This window comes from Anolis carolinensis, chromosome 4 (assembly GCF_035594765.1).
Source record: "Anolis carolinensis isolate JA03-04 chromosome 4, rAnoCar3.1.pri, whole genome shotgun sequence".
In the NCBI taxonomy this organism is placed as follows: domain Eukaryota; kingdom Metazoa; phylum Chordata; class Lepidosauria; order Squamata; family Dactyloidae; genus Anolis; species Anolis carolinensis.
In genome coordinates this window covers 47,047,258-47,064,976 of record NC_085844.1, presented here as the reverse complement: position 1 = coordinate 47,064,976, position 17,719 = coordinate 47,047,258, and the positions used below count along the sequence as shown (strand labels likewise).

The 17,719-nt window shown below is 43.9% G+C and overlaps 1 protein-coding gene across 1 annotated transcript in view; it reads left to right on the top strand.

Annotated features, from left to right (window-relative positions):
* xkr4 (XK related 4) overlaps positions 1 to 17,719 on the top strand; it is a 155,084-nt gene that overhangs the window by 81,550 nt on the left and 55,815 nt on the right. Inside the window, exon 2 of the mRNA XM_008116188.3 lies at positions 14,854 to 15,053. Coding sequence (XP_008114395.2) covers positions 14,854 to 15,053 — 200 coding nt within the window. The remainder of the gene's footprint in view (positions 1 to 14,853; positions 15,054 to 17,719) is intronic.

Genomic DNA, 17,719 nt, shown 5'->3' with positions numbered 1-17,719 from the left:
GACGAAAGATTAGGGGAAATCCAACCCCAAATTCTCTAAACGAATTCAAGTCCCCAGGGCCAGATCAGCTACATCCAAGAGTATTGAAGGAACTAGCTGAGGTTATTTCAGAACCACTGGCAATTATCTTCGAGAGTTTTTGGAGAACGGGAGAAGTCCCAGCAGATTGGAGGAGGGTGTGATGATCCATGGGCCTTGTAGTCCTGCTCAGGACATTGTAATTCCTGATGAAGATGAAAACTTGGGTTTTTTACCTTCCCAGTCTGAACTGGATTCCTCTCAGCCAGATCTTTCCCAGGCAGATCTGGGAACCTTGCACCTGCAAGAAAGTTGTCTCCCAGAAGTATGTCAAACAAGCCCAGAGCCTACTTCTCCCGTGTTCTTGCGCCGGGAGTTTTGTAAACAACAGAGAAGTTTGGATTCAGCTTCGCGCAGGAGTGCGAGGATTGCAGCTAAGAATGTAGCCAATTAAGACTGCTTCTCGTGAGAATCTTTAAGGAGTTTAACATCTGGTCTCAGAGTTTAGCTTTCGTTTCTGATTCCCAGAGAACTGCTTCGGTGGGAAAGTTAGACTCTATATAGATGTTTTACCCGCGTAGTAACTTCGCGGAGTCAATTCGTCAGCCTACGGAGCGGGTTGTGTCTGGACAGCGCGCTCCGATTCAAGCCTCGCTCCTGCTCAAGCCTTGCCTTGCTATCCAGCCTTCGCCTTGCTTCCCAGCCTTTGTTTACCTACGGACTTTGCCTTGTTTCCCAGGACCAATCCTTGCCTTGTTCCACGGATTTTACCAAGTTATTCCACGGACCTTGTTCTTGTTCCTAGTTACCTTGTTCCACGTTTTAAGCCTTGTTTCAAGTATCAAGTTATTTCCTAGCCTTGCTCAAGTTTATGGACTAAAGGACCTTGTCATCTCCCCTCACTTTGCTTGGCAAAGTGAGTGTTTCGGTTATTGGATTACAACTTTGGACCTTAATATTTCATATTGGACATTATTTCCTTGGACTAATTTTGACCTTTCCTGAAAGGTCTGCTTCTGGACTATCTTTTACATTTGCTTTTACTAACTTTATATATTTCCTTAATAAAGATATTAGATAGAATCTGGCCTCTGCGTATGGTTATTGGTGCTCTGTAGCCTGGGTCGTGACAGTTTGACTCCGCCACCCTAAGCACCAATTAACCTCGGCCAGAATGTCTACCGGAACCGTGCCCGGTGGGCAGCCACTGAGCTACACCATCAGCAAGGACGAAGTGGATCGCATCCGCGACAGACTCAACGCCCAGGATGGAGAAATAAAGGGCTTGCGGGAGCGCGGAATCCGCCTCCCGGCCATGGCGTTGCCTACCAAGTTTACTGGAGAAGCTTCTAAGGTTCATGTTTTCCGTCGCCAATGTCAAGCTTATCTAGAGGCCCGTGATGCCGAGTTTCCCCAAGAAGACATCAAAGTGGCATGGGTTTACAGTCTTCTAGACGGGCCAGCGGCCAGCTGGGCGACGGCACTGTTCGACCAAGCCTCTCCACACCTAAGATCAGCGCAACACTTCTTGGACCACCTCAAGGAGACTTGGGGAATCGAGGACAATTTGGAGGCAGCCGGTCACAAACTCCGTCGCCTTTTCCAAGGAGACAGACCTATGTCTCAGTATATAGCCGAGTTCCGAGTGCTGGCCCACAACACCGGCTGGAACGATGTAGCCCTCAGAGGACAATTCCGGGAGGGTCTCAACATTGAAATGCTGGAAGAAATCTCCAAGGTGGATCCTCCCCAGACCCTCGAGGCACTCATTGATCAATGTTTACGGGCTGAAGTCATGATTGCCAACAGGAAACAGTGGGTTCGAGGCCAGGGCAGTAGAGCCGGGGCAAAACCCCCCGCTCCCGCCAGCGTTCAGCCACGTCCAGTGTGGAGACCCCCACCGCCAACCCCATACCCCAGAGGAGGCGAGGAGGTGCCGATGCAGTTGGGCAATGTGCGTCCCAGACTAGATGCCGCCGAGAAGGCCCGTCGTCAACGCTTAAACCTCTGTTGGTACTGCGGGAACGGGGGCCACTTCGCCAGAGAGTGCCCAGCCAAAGGGAAGCCTGCCGCCCGTCTTGCGGCGGCGTCCTCCACGGAGACGAAGGCGTCTGAGCCGACTGGCACACAGCCGGCGGGGGAAGCCAACGACCGGGTGTAGAGAGGCTCGCCAACCCGGTCAAAAAATCCATTCAAGAGCCGCCAACCGGGGTCCTGTTCCTTCTCGTGGTCACATTATGGTCAGCAAAAAGGGGACCCGTCATGATCCACGCCATGATAGACTCTGGAGCTACCAACAATTTCATTGATAGAGAGTATGCCGACTCTCTGGGATTACAATATCATGATTTCAAGAATGCCCGTGTGGTGCAAGCCATAGACGGCCGCCCCCTCAAGACGGGGCCCGTAAGTCAGTGGTCGGAACCCACCAGGATGTGGATAAGGGAACATATGGAAGAGATTTCCTTCTTTGTTACCGAGGTCCCCCATTTCCCTGTGATTTTGGGAATTCCATGGCTGACTCTCCACGACCCTAACATTTCCTGGTCCAACAGAGAACTGCAGTTTGCTTCACCGTACTGCCAAAACCATTGCCTCGTAGCCAAGGTCTGCCATGCCACAGACACCGAGCCCATCATCACCTTGCCAAAGAAGTACTCCGAGTATTGGGATGTATTCAATGAGAAAGAAGCCGAAAAATTACCCCCACATAGACCTTATGACTGTGCCATTGACTTGGTGGAGGGGGCCTCGATCCCGCGAGGGCATCTCTACTCCCTGACTGAACCAGAGCAAGAAGCTCTCAGGGAATTCCTAGAGACAAACCTTCGCAAGGGATTCATCAGACCCTCTCAATCCCCAGCCGCCTCCCCAGTGATGTTTGTGAAGAAGAAGTCAGGGGAACTACGCTTGGTGGTGGACTACAGAGCATTGAACAATATCACCAAGCGGAACAGCTATCCCCTGCCCTTAATCTCGGATCTACTGGACCGGCTTCGAGGAGCCAAGGTTTACACCAAGCTGGATCTTCGGGGGGCTTACAACTTAGTTCGCATCAGGGAAGGGGACGAGTGGAAGACCGCCTTCCAGACCAAATTCGGATTATTCGAGTCCCGAGTTATGAATTTCGGTTTATGCGGAGCTCCCGCAACGTTCCAGCATTTTGTCAATGACATTTTTCAGGACTATCTAGACAGGTTCTTGATAATCTACCTGGACGATTTTTTGGTGTTTTCTAGATCACAATCAGAACATGAGAACCACGTCAAAATGGTGTTACAACGATTGCGGGATCATGGACTTTATGCCAAGCTGGAAAAATGCGCCTTTGATCTACAAGAGGTAGATTTCCTTGGTTACCGCATCTCGCCTCTAGGGCTTTCCATGGATCCAGCCAAGGTTTCAGCAGTATTGGAATGGCGGGCGCCAACTAACAAGAAAGAGGTGCAGCGTTTCTTGGGGTTCGCGAACTATTACCGCAAGTTCATTCCAGATTTTGCCCGCTGGTCCGACCCCATCACTAGCTGCATCCGTGGAAAGCAGCCTTTCCGCTGGACTGATCAAGCAGAGAAAGGGTTCCAGCAACTAAAGAAACTATTCACCTCCCAGCCAATTCTACAGCACCCAAATCCTGGAACCCCTTTTGTGGTGCAAGCGGACGCCTCTGATGTGGCAATTGGGGCTGTACTCTTACAACCGGTGGGAGATCACCTCCATCCCTGTGCCTTTTACTCTCGTCAACTAACCACACCAGAGAGGAATTACACCATTTGGGAAAAAGAACTACTGGCCATAAAGGCAGCCTTTGAAACTTGGAGACATTGGCTAGAAGGGGCCAAATTTCCCATTGAAGTCCACACTGATCATCGTAATCTAGAACATCTAAGAACTGCCCGCAAACTAAATCAGAGGCAGCAACGTTGGGCTTTATTCTTTGAACGTTTCAACTTCCAGATCCATTATGTGACCCCAGCCCAAACCAAGCAAGCAGACGCCCTGTCACGTAAACCGGAATACGCTGCAGGACGCAAGGAGACCTTTGAATCCCAACTACTACAACCCGAGAACTTTGCCACGCTCACAGTGGGGAACACCAAATCCACTCCCATTGGTTCAACTTCCTCTACTCCAGGACCCATCTGTGCTCAAGAAATCAGGGCTAGTCAGCAAGCAGATGCCTGGGCGCAGGACCAACTTCGTCAAGGTCTGCATTTTCCCTTTTCGCTTAAAGATGGACTACTTTGCTATAGAAATCATGTTTATATCCCACCCGGACCGGGCAGGGAAAAAGCGCTTCGTCTGTGTCATGACTGCAAACCAGCAGGGCATTTCGGACTATTTAAAACCATGCATCTGATCCTAAGGGATTTTTGGTGGCCCAAGATCCGCAAAGATGTGGAAAAATATGTCAACACCTGCCCAGTATGCCAGCGCTCCAAGATAAGAAGGGAGAAACCCTCAGGGCTTCTACATCCCCTTCCTACCCCATCTCGCCCATGGGAAATAATTTCTGCGGATTTCATCACTGACCTACCACCTTCCTGTGGATTCACCACGATCCTAGTGGTGGTGGACCTTTTCACCAAGTTAGCCCATTTCATACCCTGTGAAGGTCTTCCCACGGCCAAAGAGACTGCAGATCTATTCCTCCAACATGTTTTCAGACTACATGGATTGCCCAAGAGTTTAGTCACAGACCGTGGATCTCAATTCACCTCTCGTTTTTGGAAGGCGCTACAAAAACTATTGGGCATAGACTCTCGCTTATCTTCAGCTCATCATCCCCAAACAGATGGGCAAACGGAGCGCACCAATGCCACTTTGGAGCAGTATCTTCGCTGTTATGTAAACTACCAACAGGACAATTGGGCTTCTCTGTTACCACTGTCAGAGTTTGCTTATAACAATGGAGTTCAAGCTTCTACAAAAGAAACGCCGTTCTTTGCAAACTACGGCTTCCACCCACGTTTCTTTCCCCCTGTCATTGAAACTTCAGAAGTTCCCGCAGCAGAGGATTGGCTGCAGGAACTCACAGCGGTACAACAACTTTTGCTCCAGCAACTGGACCAAGCCAAGGAGGACTATAAACGCCACGCTGACAAACATCGCCAGCCGGGCCCCGAAATTAAGGTAGGAGATCGGGTTTTCCTGTCCACTCGCTTTCTGCCCTCCCACCGCCCTTGCCGGAAGTTAGATGCCCGTTTCATTGGCCCCTATCCAGTGGTGGCGCAATTAAACCCCGTGACTTTCAAACTCCAACTTCCGCGTTCAATGCGCATCCACCCAGTGTTTCACCGTTCCCTGCTCCTTCCGGCGGATGGTGTGCGTCCTGATACAGACCAACCGGCCCCCCCTCCTGTTTTGATGAATGGGGAGGAGGAGTTCGAGGTTGAGGACATTTTGGATTCTCGCTTTCACCGCCGCCGCCTGCAATATCTCATTGACTGGGTGGGTTTTGGCCCTGAGGAGCGCTCTTGGGAAGACGCCTCCACAGTTCACGCTCCTGATCTAACCCGTCGCTTTCATCAGACCTATCCCACCAAACCGCGGCCTCGCGCTTCGGGGAGAGAGTCCCAGTTTGGGAGGGGCCTTGAGGAGGGGGATAGTGTGATGATCCATGGGCCTTGTAGTCCTGCTCAGGACATTGTAATTCCTGATGAAGATGAAAACTTGGGTTTTTTACCTTCCCAGTCTGAACTGGATTCCTCTCAGCCAGATCTTTCCCAGGCAGATCTGGGAACCTTGCACCTGCAAGAAAGTTGTCTCCCAGAAGTATGTCAAACAAGCCCAGAGCCTACTTCTCCCGTGTTCTTGCGCCGGGAGTTTTGTAAACAACAGAGAAGTTTGGATTCAGCTTCGCGCAGGAGTGCGAGGATTGCAGCTAAGAATGTAGCCAATTAAGACTGCTTCTCGTGAGAATCTTTAAGGAGTTTAACATCTGGTCTCAGAGTTTAGCTTTCGTTTCTGATTCCCAGAGAACTGCTTCGGTGGGAAAGTTAGACTCTATATAGATGTTTTACCCGCGTAGTAACTTCGCGGAGTCAATTCGTCAGCCTACGGAGCGGGTTGTGTCTGGACAGCGCGCTCCGATTCAAGCCTCGCTCCTGCTCAAGCCTTGCCTTGCTATCCAGCCTTCGCCTTGCTTCCCAGCCTTTGTTTACCTACGGACTTTGCCTTGTTTCCCAGGACCAATCCTTGCCTTGTTCCACGGATTTTACCAAGTTATTCCACGGACCTTGTTCTTGTTCCTAGTTACCTTGTTCCACGTTTTAAGCCTTGTTTCAAGTATCAAGTTATTTCCTAGCCTTGCTCAAGTTTATGGACTAAAGGACCTTGTCATCTCCCCTCACTTTGCTTGGCAAAGTGAGTGTTTCGGTTATTGGATTACAACTTTGGACCTTAATATTTCATATTGGACATTATTTCCTTGGACTAATTTTGACCTTTCCTGAAAGGTCTGCTTCTGGACTATCTTTTACATTTGCTTTTACTAACTTTATATATTTCCTTAATAAAGATATTAGATAGAATCTGGCCTCTGCGTATGGTTATTGGTGCTCTGTAGCCTGGGTCGTGACAGAGGGCGAATGTAGTCCCTATCTTCAAGAAGGGAAAAAAGAACGACCCAAACAATTACCATCTGGTCAGCCTCACATCGATACCAGGCAAGATCCTGGAAAAGATCATTAAGGAAGTGGTCTGCAAACATCTAGGAACAAATGCAGTCATTGCTAATAGCCAACACGGATTTACCAAAAACAAGTCATGCCAGACTAATCTGATCTCTTTTTTCAATAGAGTTACGAGTTGGGTTGATACAGGGAATGCTGTGGATGTAGCCTACCTGGATTTCAGTAAGGCCTTCAACAAAATCCCCGACGACCTTCTGGCAAACAAACTAGTAAAATGTGGGCTAGACAAAACTACGGTTAGGTGGATCTGTAATTGGCTAAGCAAACGAACCCAAAGGGTGCTCACCAATGCATCGTCTTCATCTTGGAAAGAAGTGACGAGTGGAGTGCCGCAGGGTTCCATCCTGGGCCCGGTTCTGTTCAACATCTTTATTAAAGACTTAGACGAAGGGTTAGAAGGCACGATCTTCAAGTTTGCAGATGACACCAAACTGGGAGGGATAGCTAACACTTCAGAAGACAGGAGCAGAATTCAAAACGATCTTGACAGACTAGAGAGATGGGCCGAAACTAACAAAATGAAGTTCAACAGGGACAAATGCAAGATACTTCACTTCGGCAGAAAAAATGGAATGCAAAGATACAGAATGGGGGACTCTTGGCTCAATAGCAGTACGCGTGAAAAAGATCTTGGAGTCCTCGTGGACAACAAGTTAAATATGAAGTTACAATGTGATGCGGCTGCTAAAAAAGCCAACGGGATTCTGGCCTGCATAAATAGGGGAATAGCATCTAGATCCAGGGAAGTCATGCTACCCCTCTATTCTGCCTTGGTCAGACCACACCTGGAATACTGTGTCCAATTCTGGGCACCGCAATTGAAGGGAGATGTTGACAAGCTGGAAAGCGTCCAGAGGAGGGCAACTAAAATGGTCAAGGGTCTGGAGAACAAGCCCTATGAGGAACGGCTTAAAGAACTGGGAATGTTTAGCCTGCAGAAGAGAAGGCTGAGAGGAGACATGATAGCCGTGTACAAATATGTGAAGGGAAGTCATAGGGAGGAGGGAGCAAGCTTGTTTTCTGCTGCCCTGCAGACTAGGATGCGGAACAATGGCTTCAAACTACAGGAAAGGAGATTCCACCTGAACATCAGGAAGAACTTCCTGACTGTGAGAGCTGTTCGGCAGTGGAACTCTCTCCCCCGGACTGTGGTAGAATCTCCTTCTTTGGAGGCTTTTAAGCAAAGGCTGGATGGCCATCTGTCGAGGGTGCTTTGAATGCAATTTCCTGCTTCTTAGAGGGGGGTTGGACTGGATGGCCCATGAGGTCTCTTCCAACTCTACTATTCTATGTTTCTATGAACTATTGTATGCACCTGCAGACAGCATCTCTCACTCTTATAGACATTATTTTCTCTCCAGTTGCTTACTGGGTCACTGACGGTAAATAAAATGAACAGGTCATTTCCTCTACAGTTGTCATTTAGATTTTCAGATCTCAGCCTTTGCAAAGCCGAGACCTGGTCTTCAGGCCATAGGAACAAATGTTAAGGTGAAAAATCTACCTTGAAAAGAGCATATTGGTGTCTGTTTTTTTAAAATTTGAATAGCATATTCTGTGCAGTTGTAGTTAATTATCCCTGTTTTATATTTAATGATATCCCCAGGTGTTGTCTCTTGTAACTTCATTCTTGTTAACATCATGTGGATACATTTGCTATAATATCACCATGCACTGTTCCTAGGCCTTAGATTATGGTGCTGGAATCAGAGGCACTAAATATATAGCTATGACCTGGAAACCCTGATTACATTGTATGAAATTTGAGTCACTATTGAGATCATTATGTTAATTGTTTCAAATGTTGTGATATTATACACATCATAATTTATTGTTTCCTGCCCAGAGCCATTGGGGTTTGTCAAGGTAAAAGTGTACATTTACTTAAATGTCTGTCAACTATTTTATTTGACATTTTTAATTGATTTCTGTATTGTTAACATCTATTGTTTTAAGGGGAAACACTTCATTTTATTGACACAGTAACAGCTAGGCCATATCATTAAACAGACAAGAAAATTAAGCCTTGACAGCTGTCAACTTTTACATAGCTTTGTGTGTTCAAACAATAGAGGCAATGATAGCTGGCAGTATTCTCCCAAGAATAGCATGATCTCACCCAGCCCAGCTGTTTCCAAATGTATAAAAGAATTTAAGGTGGGTTAGCTGACATTGTTGCAGCAGAATAGAAAGGGTTTTTCAAAAATGCAAAACATGTTTCTTAAGTGCCATGAAACTGAAAATATTTTTTTTCTCAATAAAACAACCATGTTAGCATTTTTATGGAGAATACATATTGATGTGCAAGACTTTGAAGCCAGCAATTTCCCAAACATTTCTTACAGCAAGAAGAATTTTTTTAAAAATTACTAATTGTTTCCTTCAAGAAAAAAAATCATCGGAAGTATTACATTCCTATCTTAGGACTTATGACAGTGGGAAATAAGCCATCTCTAACACCCCTTGCATATGAGTCCCTACAGGTATGATCAAATGACACACTGGCTGTTTTCTCTACAACCCATAGGTTGTAAAGAATATGCAGCCAGTAGCTTTTGTAAGATGGGTTGGAGAGCATCTTTGCCCATCCTTTTTCTTTCTGCACACATGAGAGGCATGGCTTTTGTTGTGTGATCATACATCCAACTGCATTTCATTGGCTGTCCAGTGACATCCCTTTTGGAGCATGTTTTGGGGGCGGTCTTCTCCTATCACTTCAGTCTCCTTTATTAAATCAGCTGACATTATCTATGAATGACTGGGAAACTGGATGACAAGAGATGAGGTGAGGCGGGGTCTGCATGAGAAAAGATCAGAGGGCGGAATTGGATAAGTGGAGATGGCAGAAGCTGGACAAGAGGAGATGAGGGGGAACTTCAGGAGAGGAGACTGGGGAAAACTGGATAGGAGAAGATGGGGAGAAATTGGATTAGAGGAGATTCGGGGAATTAGATAAGAAGAGATGAGAGGAAGCTGCAGGAGAGGAGATCAGCTGGAACTAGATAAGGAGATGGGGAGGGCCTACTTGTACCCAATGTTTCTCTTTTAATGAGGGTATGGTACCATGTTTGAATTAGGCTTAGAAGTTGCAGAGTTCTGCAACATTTGCACCAATTTAAAAAAAAATAGGGAAGAAAGTGATGTAGGTGCACATCCTATTGATTGAGAAGAGTCATCCGTCTGCTGTGTGGTAAGTCAAGATGCATTATTTTATTTGATATGGGAAAGAAAGGCAATAGGTGTGATGGGGTTGATATGAATCCAGTATGTATCCCACCTTCATTGTGTCTGCTTAAACCGTAGGTTGCCTAGTGAAAAGACATTTTCCATGGTACATGTGGTAAGGTACTTATAATGAGTATAATCATATCAACTATGCAGTAAGCAGAGTATTTGTAAAGAAGTACCAGTTCTTTTTTTAAAAAAGTCAGAATGGATCTAAGGACTTTATTGCAAAGAGGTGGCAAACCAGCATAGAGGTCATATTTGGAGATGGTCCCTATCACACAATTCTTGCGCTAACCATTGCTAGTTCACCACCTCCCCGTGAAAAAATCATCACCTGCAATTGATGGGAAAATCCTGCCAATAGCCCACAATTCTGTACCTTGCTTGATGAATGATCCTAACTCTTTAATGTGCTAAAATGCTGACAAACAAGTGGCATCTGGGGATGAGATTGTTCTGTTTTGTTCTCCCTCCCCCAGTCCTTCTCCCTGTAGTTAAAAATCATTTAACCTTTAACTAAAAACGTATAGAACTGCAGGGAAGCAGAATCCTTTCCCCCAACAGGAAGTCTAACCATGAGGCTATCAAACAGCAAAACTTGCATGATGTGTGATACTGAGGATGATTTTCCCACTCAGTTATACAGATCAATCATTGTGTGAAAGCCATCGGATTGCAATAATGTCCTAAGAAGAATTGCTGCTAAAATCCTCCAAAATGGCAAAAATTATTTTCAGGTGATGGGAAATCATTTTCCTAAAATAGTATGTCTTTAACTTGTCTATGGTAGGGTGGAATATAAAAGGTCAATAAAAATCTTTCAACCTTTGTTTTAATAGATTGCTTCTCAAAGTCCAGTATCCAAACTTAAACATCATTAGAATTCCTTATGCATAAAAGACCTTATCAAAATGAAGAAAAGGGAAAGGGAATGCTGCAAGCACAAATGTTATCCAGGGTTACTGTATCAGATGACATTTTAGATAGAGAAAGTAAAAAGCTGGTAAAATAATGCTGACCTTTTAGTCCAAACAAATAAAATAACAATTCCCAACTTCACGTGGCTATTTTAAATTCAGGGAATATGATGTCCATCTTTTGACATAAGTACTATCTTTTGCTAATAGTACCCTTGGCAATATTTACCCAAAAGGTATCATACAACAGAGTTTGAATGAAAAAAAAAACATTCTCCAGAATATAAAAACTGCAGAAGCAAAGATTCCTCCCCCACCATCAGGATTGTGCCAAATAGACCCCTGATGTCTCCTGTTTGAACCAAGTAGGCAATTCTAGAACTTTACATTTCTTGAAATTTGTCCACTGAACATTGGAATGGAAAATGTGTGGTCATCAAGTCTTGTTGGCCTGCAACTACATTGTTCTTGCAGTTGGTTTCATCATGGTGAAGATTAGACAAAAACCATTCATTACCTGAAATATATGCAACATATCACTGCATTTTGAAATCCAAACACTGCTTCTGCATGGATATATCAGAATTGACCAACTGGCTGCAGAAGAGGGGCAGTTTACTATTCCTACCATAGCAATGAGAGAAAGAGGTTTAGGATGTAGGGAATGTTAAGGTAAAGGTAAAGGTTTCCCCTGACGTTAAGTCCAGTTGTGTCTGACTCTGGAGGTTGGTGCTCATCTCCATTTCTAAGCTGAAGAGCCGGCGTTGTCTGTAGACACCTCCAAGGTCAACAACAACAACAGGAAAAGAGGGAGAGCAAGGGAAGGAGGGAGGCTGAAATGAATAAAGGATGAAGAAAATGATGCTTCTACCTCTTCACTTTGTGCTTCCTTGCCACAACTTTGTGCTTCTACCATTTAAAAGTTGATATTTCTTTTTTATTGTTCCATGTGAATGTTACTAGCTTTGTTACTAGCTTTGCCCAGCCATGAGTTGCTATGTCTTATGGGAATCATTTGTTGGCCAGGTGGAATAGAAGTGAATCGCCTGGTCGTTTTCTGGAGTAACTGGAGTAGCACCCTCAATCAAATAGCTGCTTTGAAGCCTGGCTACTTCCTTTGTAGGGGAATCATTGTTTGGCCAGCTTGAATTGCACCGAATAGCCTTGCAGCTTAAAAGCCTGGCTGCTTTCTACATAGGGCATCCTTGCTAGGCCAGGTTGAATGGGATGGAGTAGCCTCGTGGCTTCAATGCCTGGGGGTTTTTCACCTAGGGGAAATCTTGGTTGGCCAGGTTGAATAGCACTGAATAGACTTGCTGCTTGAAAGCCTGGCCACTTTCTACCTTGCAGAATTTTTGGTTGGCCAGGTTGAATAGCAATGAATAATCTCGGTGTGGCAGGTATGAATGCTGCAATTAGGCACCTTGATTAGCATGTAATGGTCTTGCAGCTTCAAAGCCTAGCTGCTTCCTGCGTGGGGGAATCCTTTGTTGGCAGGTGTTAGCTGGCCCTGATTGTTTCCTTTCTGGAATTCCCAATTTCCCTGCTTTCAGAGTGTTGCTCTTTATTTACTGTCCTGGTTTTAGAGATTATATTGTTCTGTATTGTTATACCACAGTAATTATTACATATTATATTTATAATCTTATATTATCTGCTCAGAACTGGATTATATGAGGCTTCGTCTACACAGCTGTATAAAATCCACACTGAACTGGATTATATGGCAGTATGGATTCAAGATAACCCAGTTCAAAGCAGATACTGTGGATTATCTGCCTTGGCATTCTGGATAATATAGCTGTGTGGAAGGGCCTTGAGTCTACACTGCCATATAATCCAGTTCAAATGGGATAATCTGTATTTTATAGACAGTGTGAATAAGGCCTAAGTGCACTCTGCTTCTGCCCTGGGTGCCATTTTGGCTGAGGAAGTTGCTAGGATACAAAGGGAACGGGGCCTAAAGGCAGTGCGGGGGGGAGGCTAAAGGCAACGGAGCCTACCTTTCTAACTGGCAGTTAGGGGGAGAAAGGCTCTTCCTCATCCTCTGTAATTTGGACTATTTTTCTAGATTTTTTTTATTGAAAGACATAGAATGGATGACTGGCCAAATTTGGTGTGATTGGGTTCAGTGGTTTTGTTGATTACTCCATAGTAAAACACCACATTATATGTTTATATATAGAGATTTGTTATTTATAAAGAACATTTTCTTATTTAAAAACATGTAACTAAAAATTGCAATGGGAAATTTGCTTTGAGATAAGAACATTTTGAGTTAAGAGCCCAGTCATGGAACAAATTGTACTCTTAAGTTGAGAAATCACTGTATATTACTTTTGGGGAATGTGAGCTATTGGGAAACATGAGTTATTATATCTTGTATAGGCCAGTGTGACAAGTGATTTCTGGACTATATAGGATTTTGAATGATTCAGTATGGTTCTTCTTAAGGAAGAGTTATATGGTAGTTTAATATTTCAATATTATATCCCAGTTCCCTTCAGGATTTAGTTAAGTGTAGAAGGGCCCTTAGTTAATCGGCATCTATATGGATTAGTAGATGCTAGATAAATGTAGTTTCTAGTTACCTGAGAGTTTTTATTTAAAATAGGCCCAACTAGTTCCGTACGTCATATTATACTATGCCAGAAATGACCTGATATTAATATTGAAATACAGTACCTAAAAGCAAATTAAGACAAATACAAACTTAATGTAACATAGTTCTACTGGGTTATAAAAACACCTTTGTGAATGTAATATTCTTTCTTTGCTTTTTGCTGATTGCTTGAGAGTTCTGATAAAATGGTAATCTATGGTACTAGCAACTACCTTTTATTATCCATCTGAAAATTTATTTGTCTGGAAATTAGTATGACCGTAATTTAATTTTGAGTGTTTGAGGTTGTGCCGTAAAACACTCATCAGATGAAATGTTATTTGATAAGAAAACAAAGTGGTTTCCCTCACACTTTTATATTCATATACAGATAATGAACAAATAGACAATTACTTTTTATGTAAGCAGTCACTTCTATTGAGCTAAAAATATGTTAAAGGTTTTTTTTCCCCCAAGTAGGTAGGCAGCAGGTGAAAAATCCATTTACCTGAATTACTGTTTGTTTTCTGTGTTTTCTTTTAAAATCCCAGCTGAAGTGATTTTGATTCCTTGTACTTATGAGATGGTAGAAAGAGTGGCTGTTTATGGTGTAACTAAATTGTTTAATGTACTGTTTAATGCAAGAAGCAAATCAGACATCACAGTAAATGTTCCCTATATATGTAACCAGCCATTAGAAATTTTCTTATTTTTTCATAAATATTTCAGTATGTTCAGTATGTTATGTTATATAATATAGGCAAGTTACCTCCCTTGACTTGGTTTACTGTTGTAAACATCATAGACCGTATCAGAGCATAAAGCATGAAAGCAGTACATTTCCAAGTGAAATACAAAGTGCTGTTTATTACCTTTAAAGCCCTAAACAGTTTGGACTCAGACTGTTTGACTGACCACATCTCCATATACAAGCCTGCCTGAGCTCTACGATCAGTGGATGAGGCCCTGCTCTCAGTCCCACCCTGTCCCAGGTATGGTTGGTGGGAACGAGAGAAAGGGCCTTCTTCATGGTCACCCCCCACCTTTGCAACTTCTTCCCTAAGGAGATTAAAATGGCTCCCTCCTTGCTCTCTTTTAAAAACAATTAACACAATTAAGAATCTAGTCCAACCCTTTGCCATTTAGGAATATATATCTGTATGTGTGTGTGTGTGTACGTATGTGTAACACACTGCAAAAAGATGTTCATTCAGCCTCCCTTTAAAGATCTCCAAAGATGGAAGTCTTTAAACAGGCCTTCGTGAGGATATGTGTGGGGTTTCAAGTGATGTACATGGCCTCCCCTCCTCAAATACATATATTGGTACATTACTATACTTTGAAATACTATCTGCAGGTCTTTTAAAATTATTTTTCCTCAAAAATCTTTCTTTAGGTATTTTCACACGATATACTTGGGCATCAGGAGTAGGAGGAGTGGAGATAATGACAGGTGGCGCTTTTATTGGAAAATGGTCTATGAGTATGCAGACGTGAGTATGCTGCACTTGCTTGCTACATTTCTGGAAAGTGCCCCACAACTGGTCCTGCAGCTCTGCATTGTTGTACAGACACGCACTCTTCAAGCTCTCCAAGGTAAGGATTTCCCTACTATTTATCACCAAGCTTGTTTGCATACATTAATGAATATTCCAAAATCCGTTTCAGGGTGTTTGATTTAATAATGCCATTTTGTTTCAATACATACATGTAATATTTTCAGTGGGCATCAAGGAAGCACAGATATCATATGATGTGCTACTATTTCTTACATGGCATTTTCTACAGTATGATGGATTTACAAAGAAAACCACCCTTTTAGATTGGTAGCAGCAGACACTATTATCAGAGAAAAAATGTCTTGTAGTCATGATGCCCTTGGCAATATCATGGTTGAGTTCCTTTCCCTTTATACTTCTTGATATTTTGTAGTGTCTTGCTTCTTTGAAAAGTCTTCTTATTGTAGCTGGGCTTTTTTTACTGCAGTTTGTCAATGTTGTACAAAACTGTCATAAAAACTAATATATATGAGATTCCATACAGTTCTTTCAGAATCAACTTCTCTTTAAATCGTTCTGTTGCTCTGTGCTTAAATATCCATTGTGATGGTACACCTGAGCCTTTAGGAAAAACTATAGTGTCTGGCTTTACTCGTGGGCTATCAGTATATCTTCTATTAAGATCAAGATCTTGAACATACAGAGGCACTTTAGGCAAGATGAAAGTTAACCAAAATTAGTTTACTGAAAACAAGAAGAACAAAGGGCTAACTCCACCCAGGACTACTGCAAAATAGCTTAAAAGAATACATTACTAGATAAGCAAATCTCAAGCTCAATTCTCCAGGTGTTTTATACCTCAGTGTTTGGAAGCTTCATCTGCCTTAGCTAATGAACATTGATTCTGGGAGCTGAACACCAAAACTAATGTTTGGGAAACATTGTAATAGATAAACTTTAGAATGGTGACATTCTACAACTATGGGCATTGTAATTGTCTCTTTAAAAAAAAAAGACATTGGATATTATCAGCTATCCTAATTCTCCATTTCACATGTTAGTTGGGGGGAAACACCTGTGCAGTAGGGAGATCTTAGTTATAACTATAGATGTCTCCACAAGCATGAATTTACCACTGGTCCTATTCCAGTGTAGACAGCAGCCTTTTTTTTGGGGGGGGGGGGGGAGGGATTTGATGCAACTAAACCAGGGGTCCCCCAGACTAAGACCTGTGGGCCTTAAAATTTAGACTTAGGGTCACCCAAGATCTGAAATGACTTGAAGGCACACAGCAACAATCCTAATTAGCTTGATTATTTCATCAGCCAAAAGCAGGCCCATACTTCCCCTTGAGTTATAAGTTTATGTTGGTAAACACTAAGCAGCTCCTTCTGGTATGATTTTGGTGTGCTTTAGAAGTGGTAGATAATTATTACTTTGTTTCCTCATCCTTATCACATATCAACCTTCTTTCCTCTCCAGTACATACTGTTAACCTCTGGGTCCATCCAGACAGGGCCCATATCCCAGGCCCTCTCACACTTTTACTGGGAGCATCCAAACTACGCCCCCAGTAAAATAGCATTTATTCAAGACAAAGTAGGAACCCTACTTTATCTCGAATTAATTTGGTAGGCCATTTGGTGCCTTCCTGAAAGACATGGGTCTAGTGGGCTGTGGGAATTGTGGGAACAGGATCCTGTCCACACACCCATCTCACACCTTTTGGACTTCTGAAATCCAAAGATGTGAGATGGTGCCTCCCCTTCCCATCCCCCCCCCAAACCCTTAAAAATAAAACAGTAACTTACCAGGAACCATTAAGCCTCTCTTCAGCCTGATGAAACATACCAATGACACACAGGGAGTCCTGGGGGGGGGGGGGAGGAATCACTTCTGACTCCCCCGTCTTCTTGCGTGTCATTGGTATGTTCCATCAAGCCTGAAGAGAGGTCTAATGATTCCTGGTAAGTTTTCGGGGTTTTTTTGTTTTTTTTATCACACATCAGTCTTCTTTCCTCTCCAGTACATGCTGCAAACCTCTGGGTCCATCGAGACAGGGCACATATCCCAGGCCCTCTCACACTTTTACTGGAAGCGTCCAAATGACGTCCCCAGTAAAATAGGATTAATTCGAGACAAAGCAGGAACCCTACTTTATCCTGAATTAATTTGGTAGCCCTTTAGACCCGCTCCTTCCTGAAAGGCATCGGTCTAATGGGCTATGGTCCTTGTGGGGACAGGCCCACAGACTGTTCCAGGACTACCCAAGGGCCTGTCCACACACCCATCTCACACCTTTTGGACTCCTGGAATCCAAAGATGTGTGATGGTGCCCATCCCCTTCCCACCCACCCCCCAAACTCTTAAAAAGAAAAGGAAAACTTACCAGGAGCTATTAGACCTCTCTTCAGGCCTGATGGAACATACCAATGTCATGCAGGAAGTCGGGGGAAACCAGGAGCGATTTGCCCCCTCCCCCATCTCCTCGTATGTCATTGGTATGTTTCATCAGGCTGAAGAGAGGCCTAATGGTGCTCGTTAAGGTTTATTTTTATTTGTAAGGGTCTTGTGGAGGGTTTTGTTTTGGCTCCATGGCAGCCCAGAAGTTACTGCGCTGCAATGGAGACAACCCATAGAAATGCTCGTTGTTTCCCCCAGGGTGTGCAGACTTTAACGTTCTTTGGAAAGGGTTAAATGTATGACTGGAAGCACCTTCTCTCATCACCTTTGTGCTTTTTGCCATTAAGCGCAACTCTATTT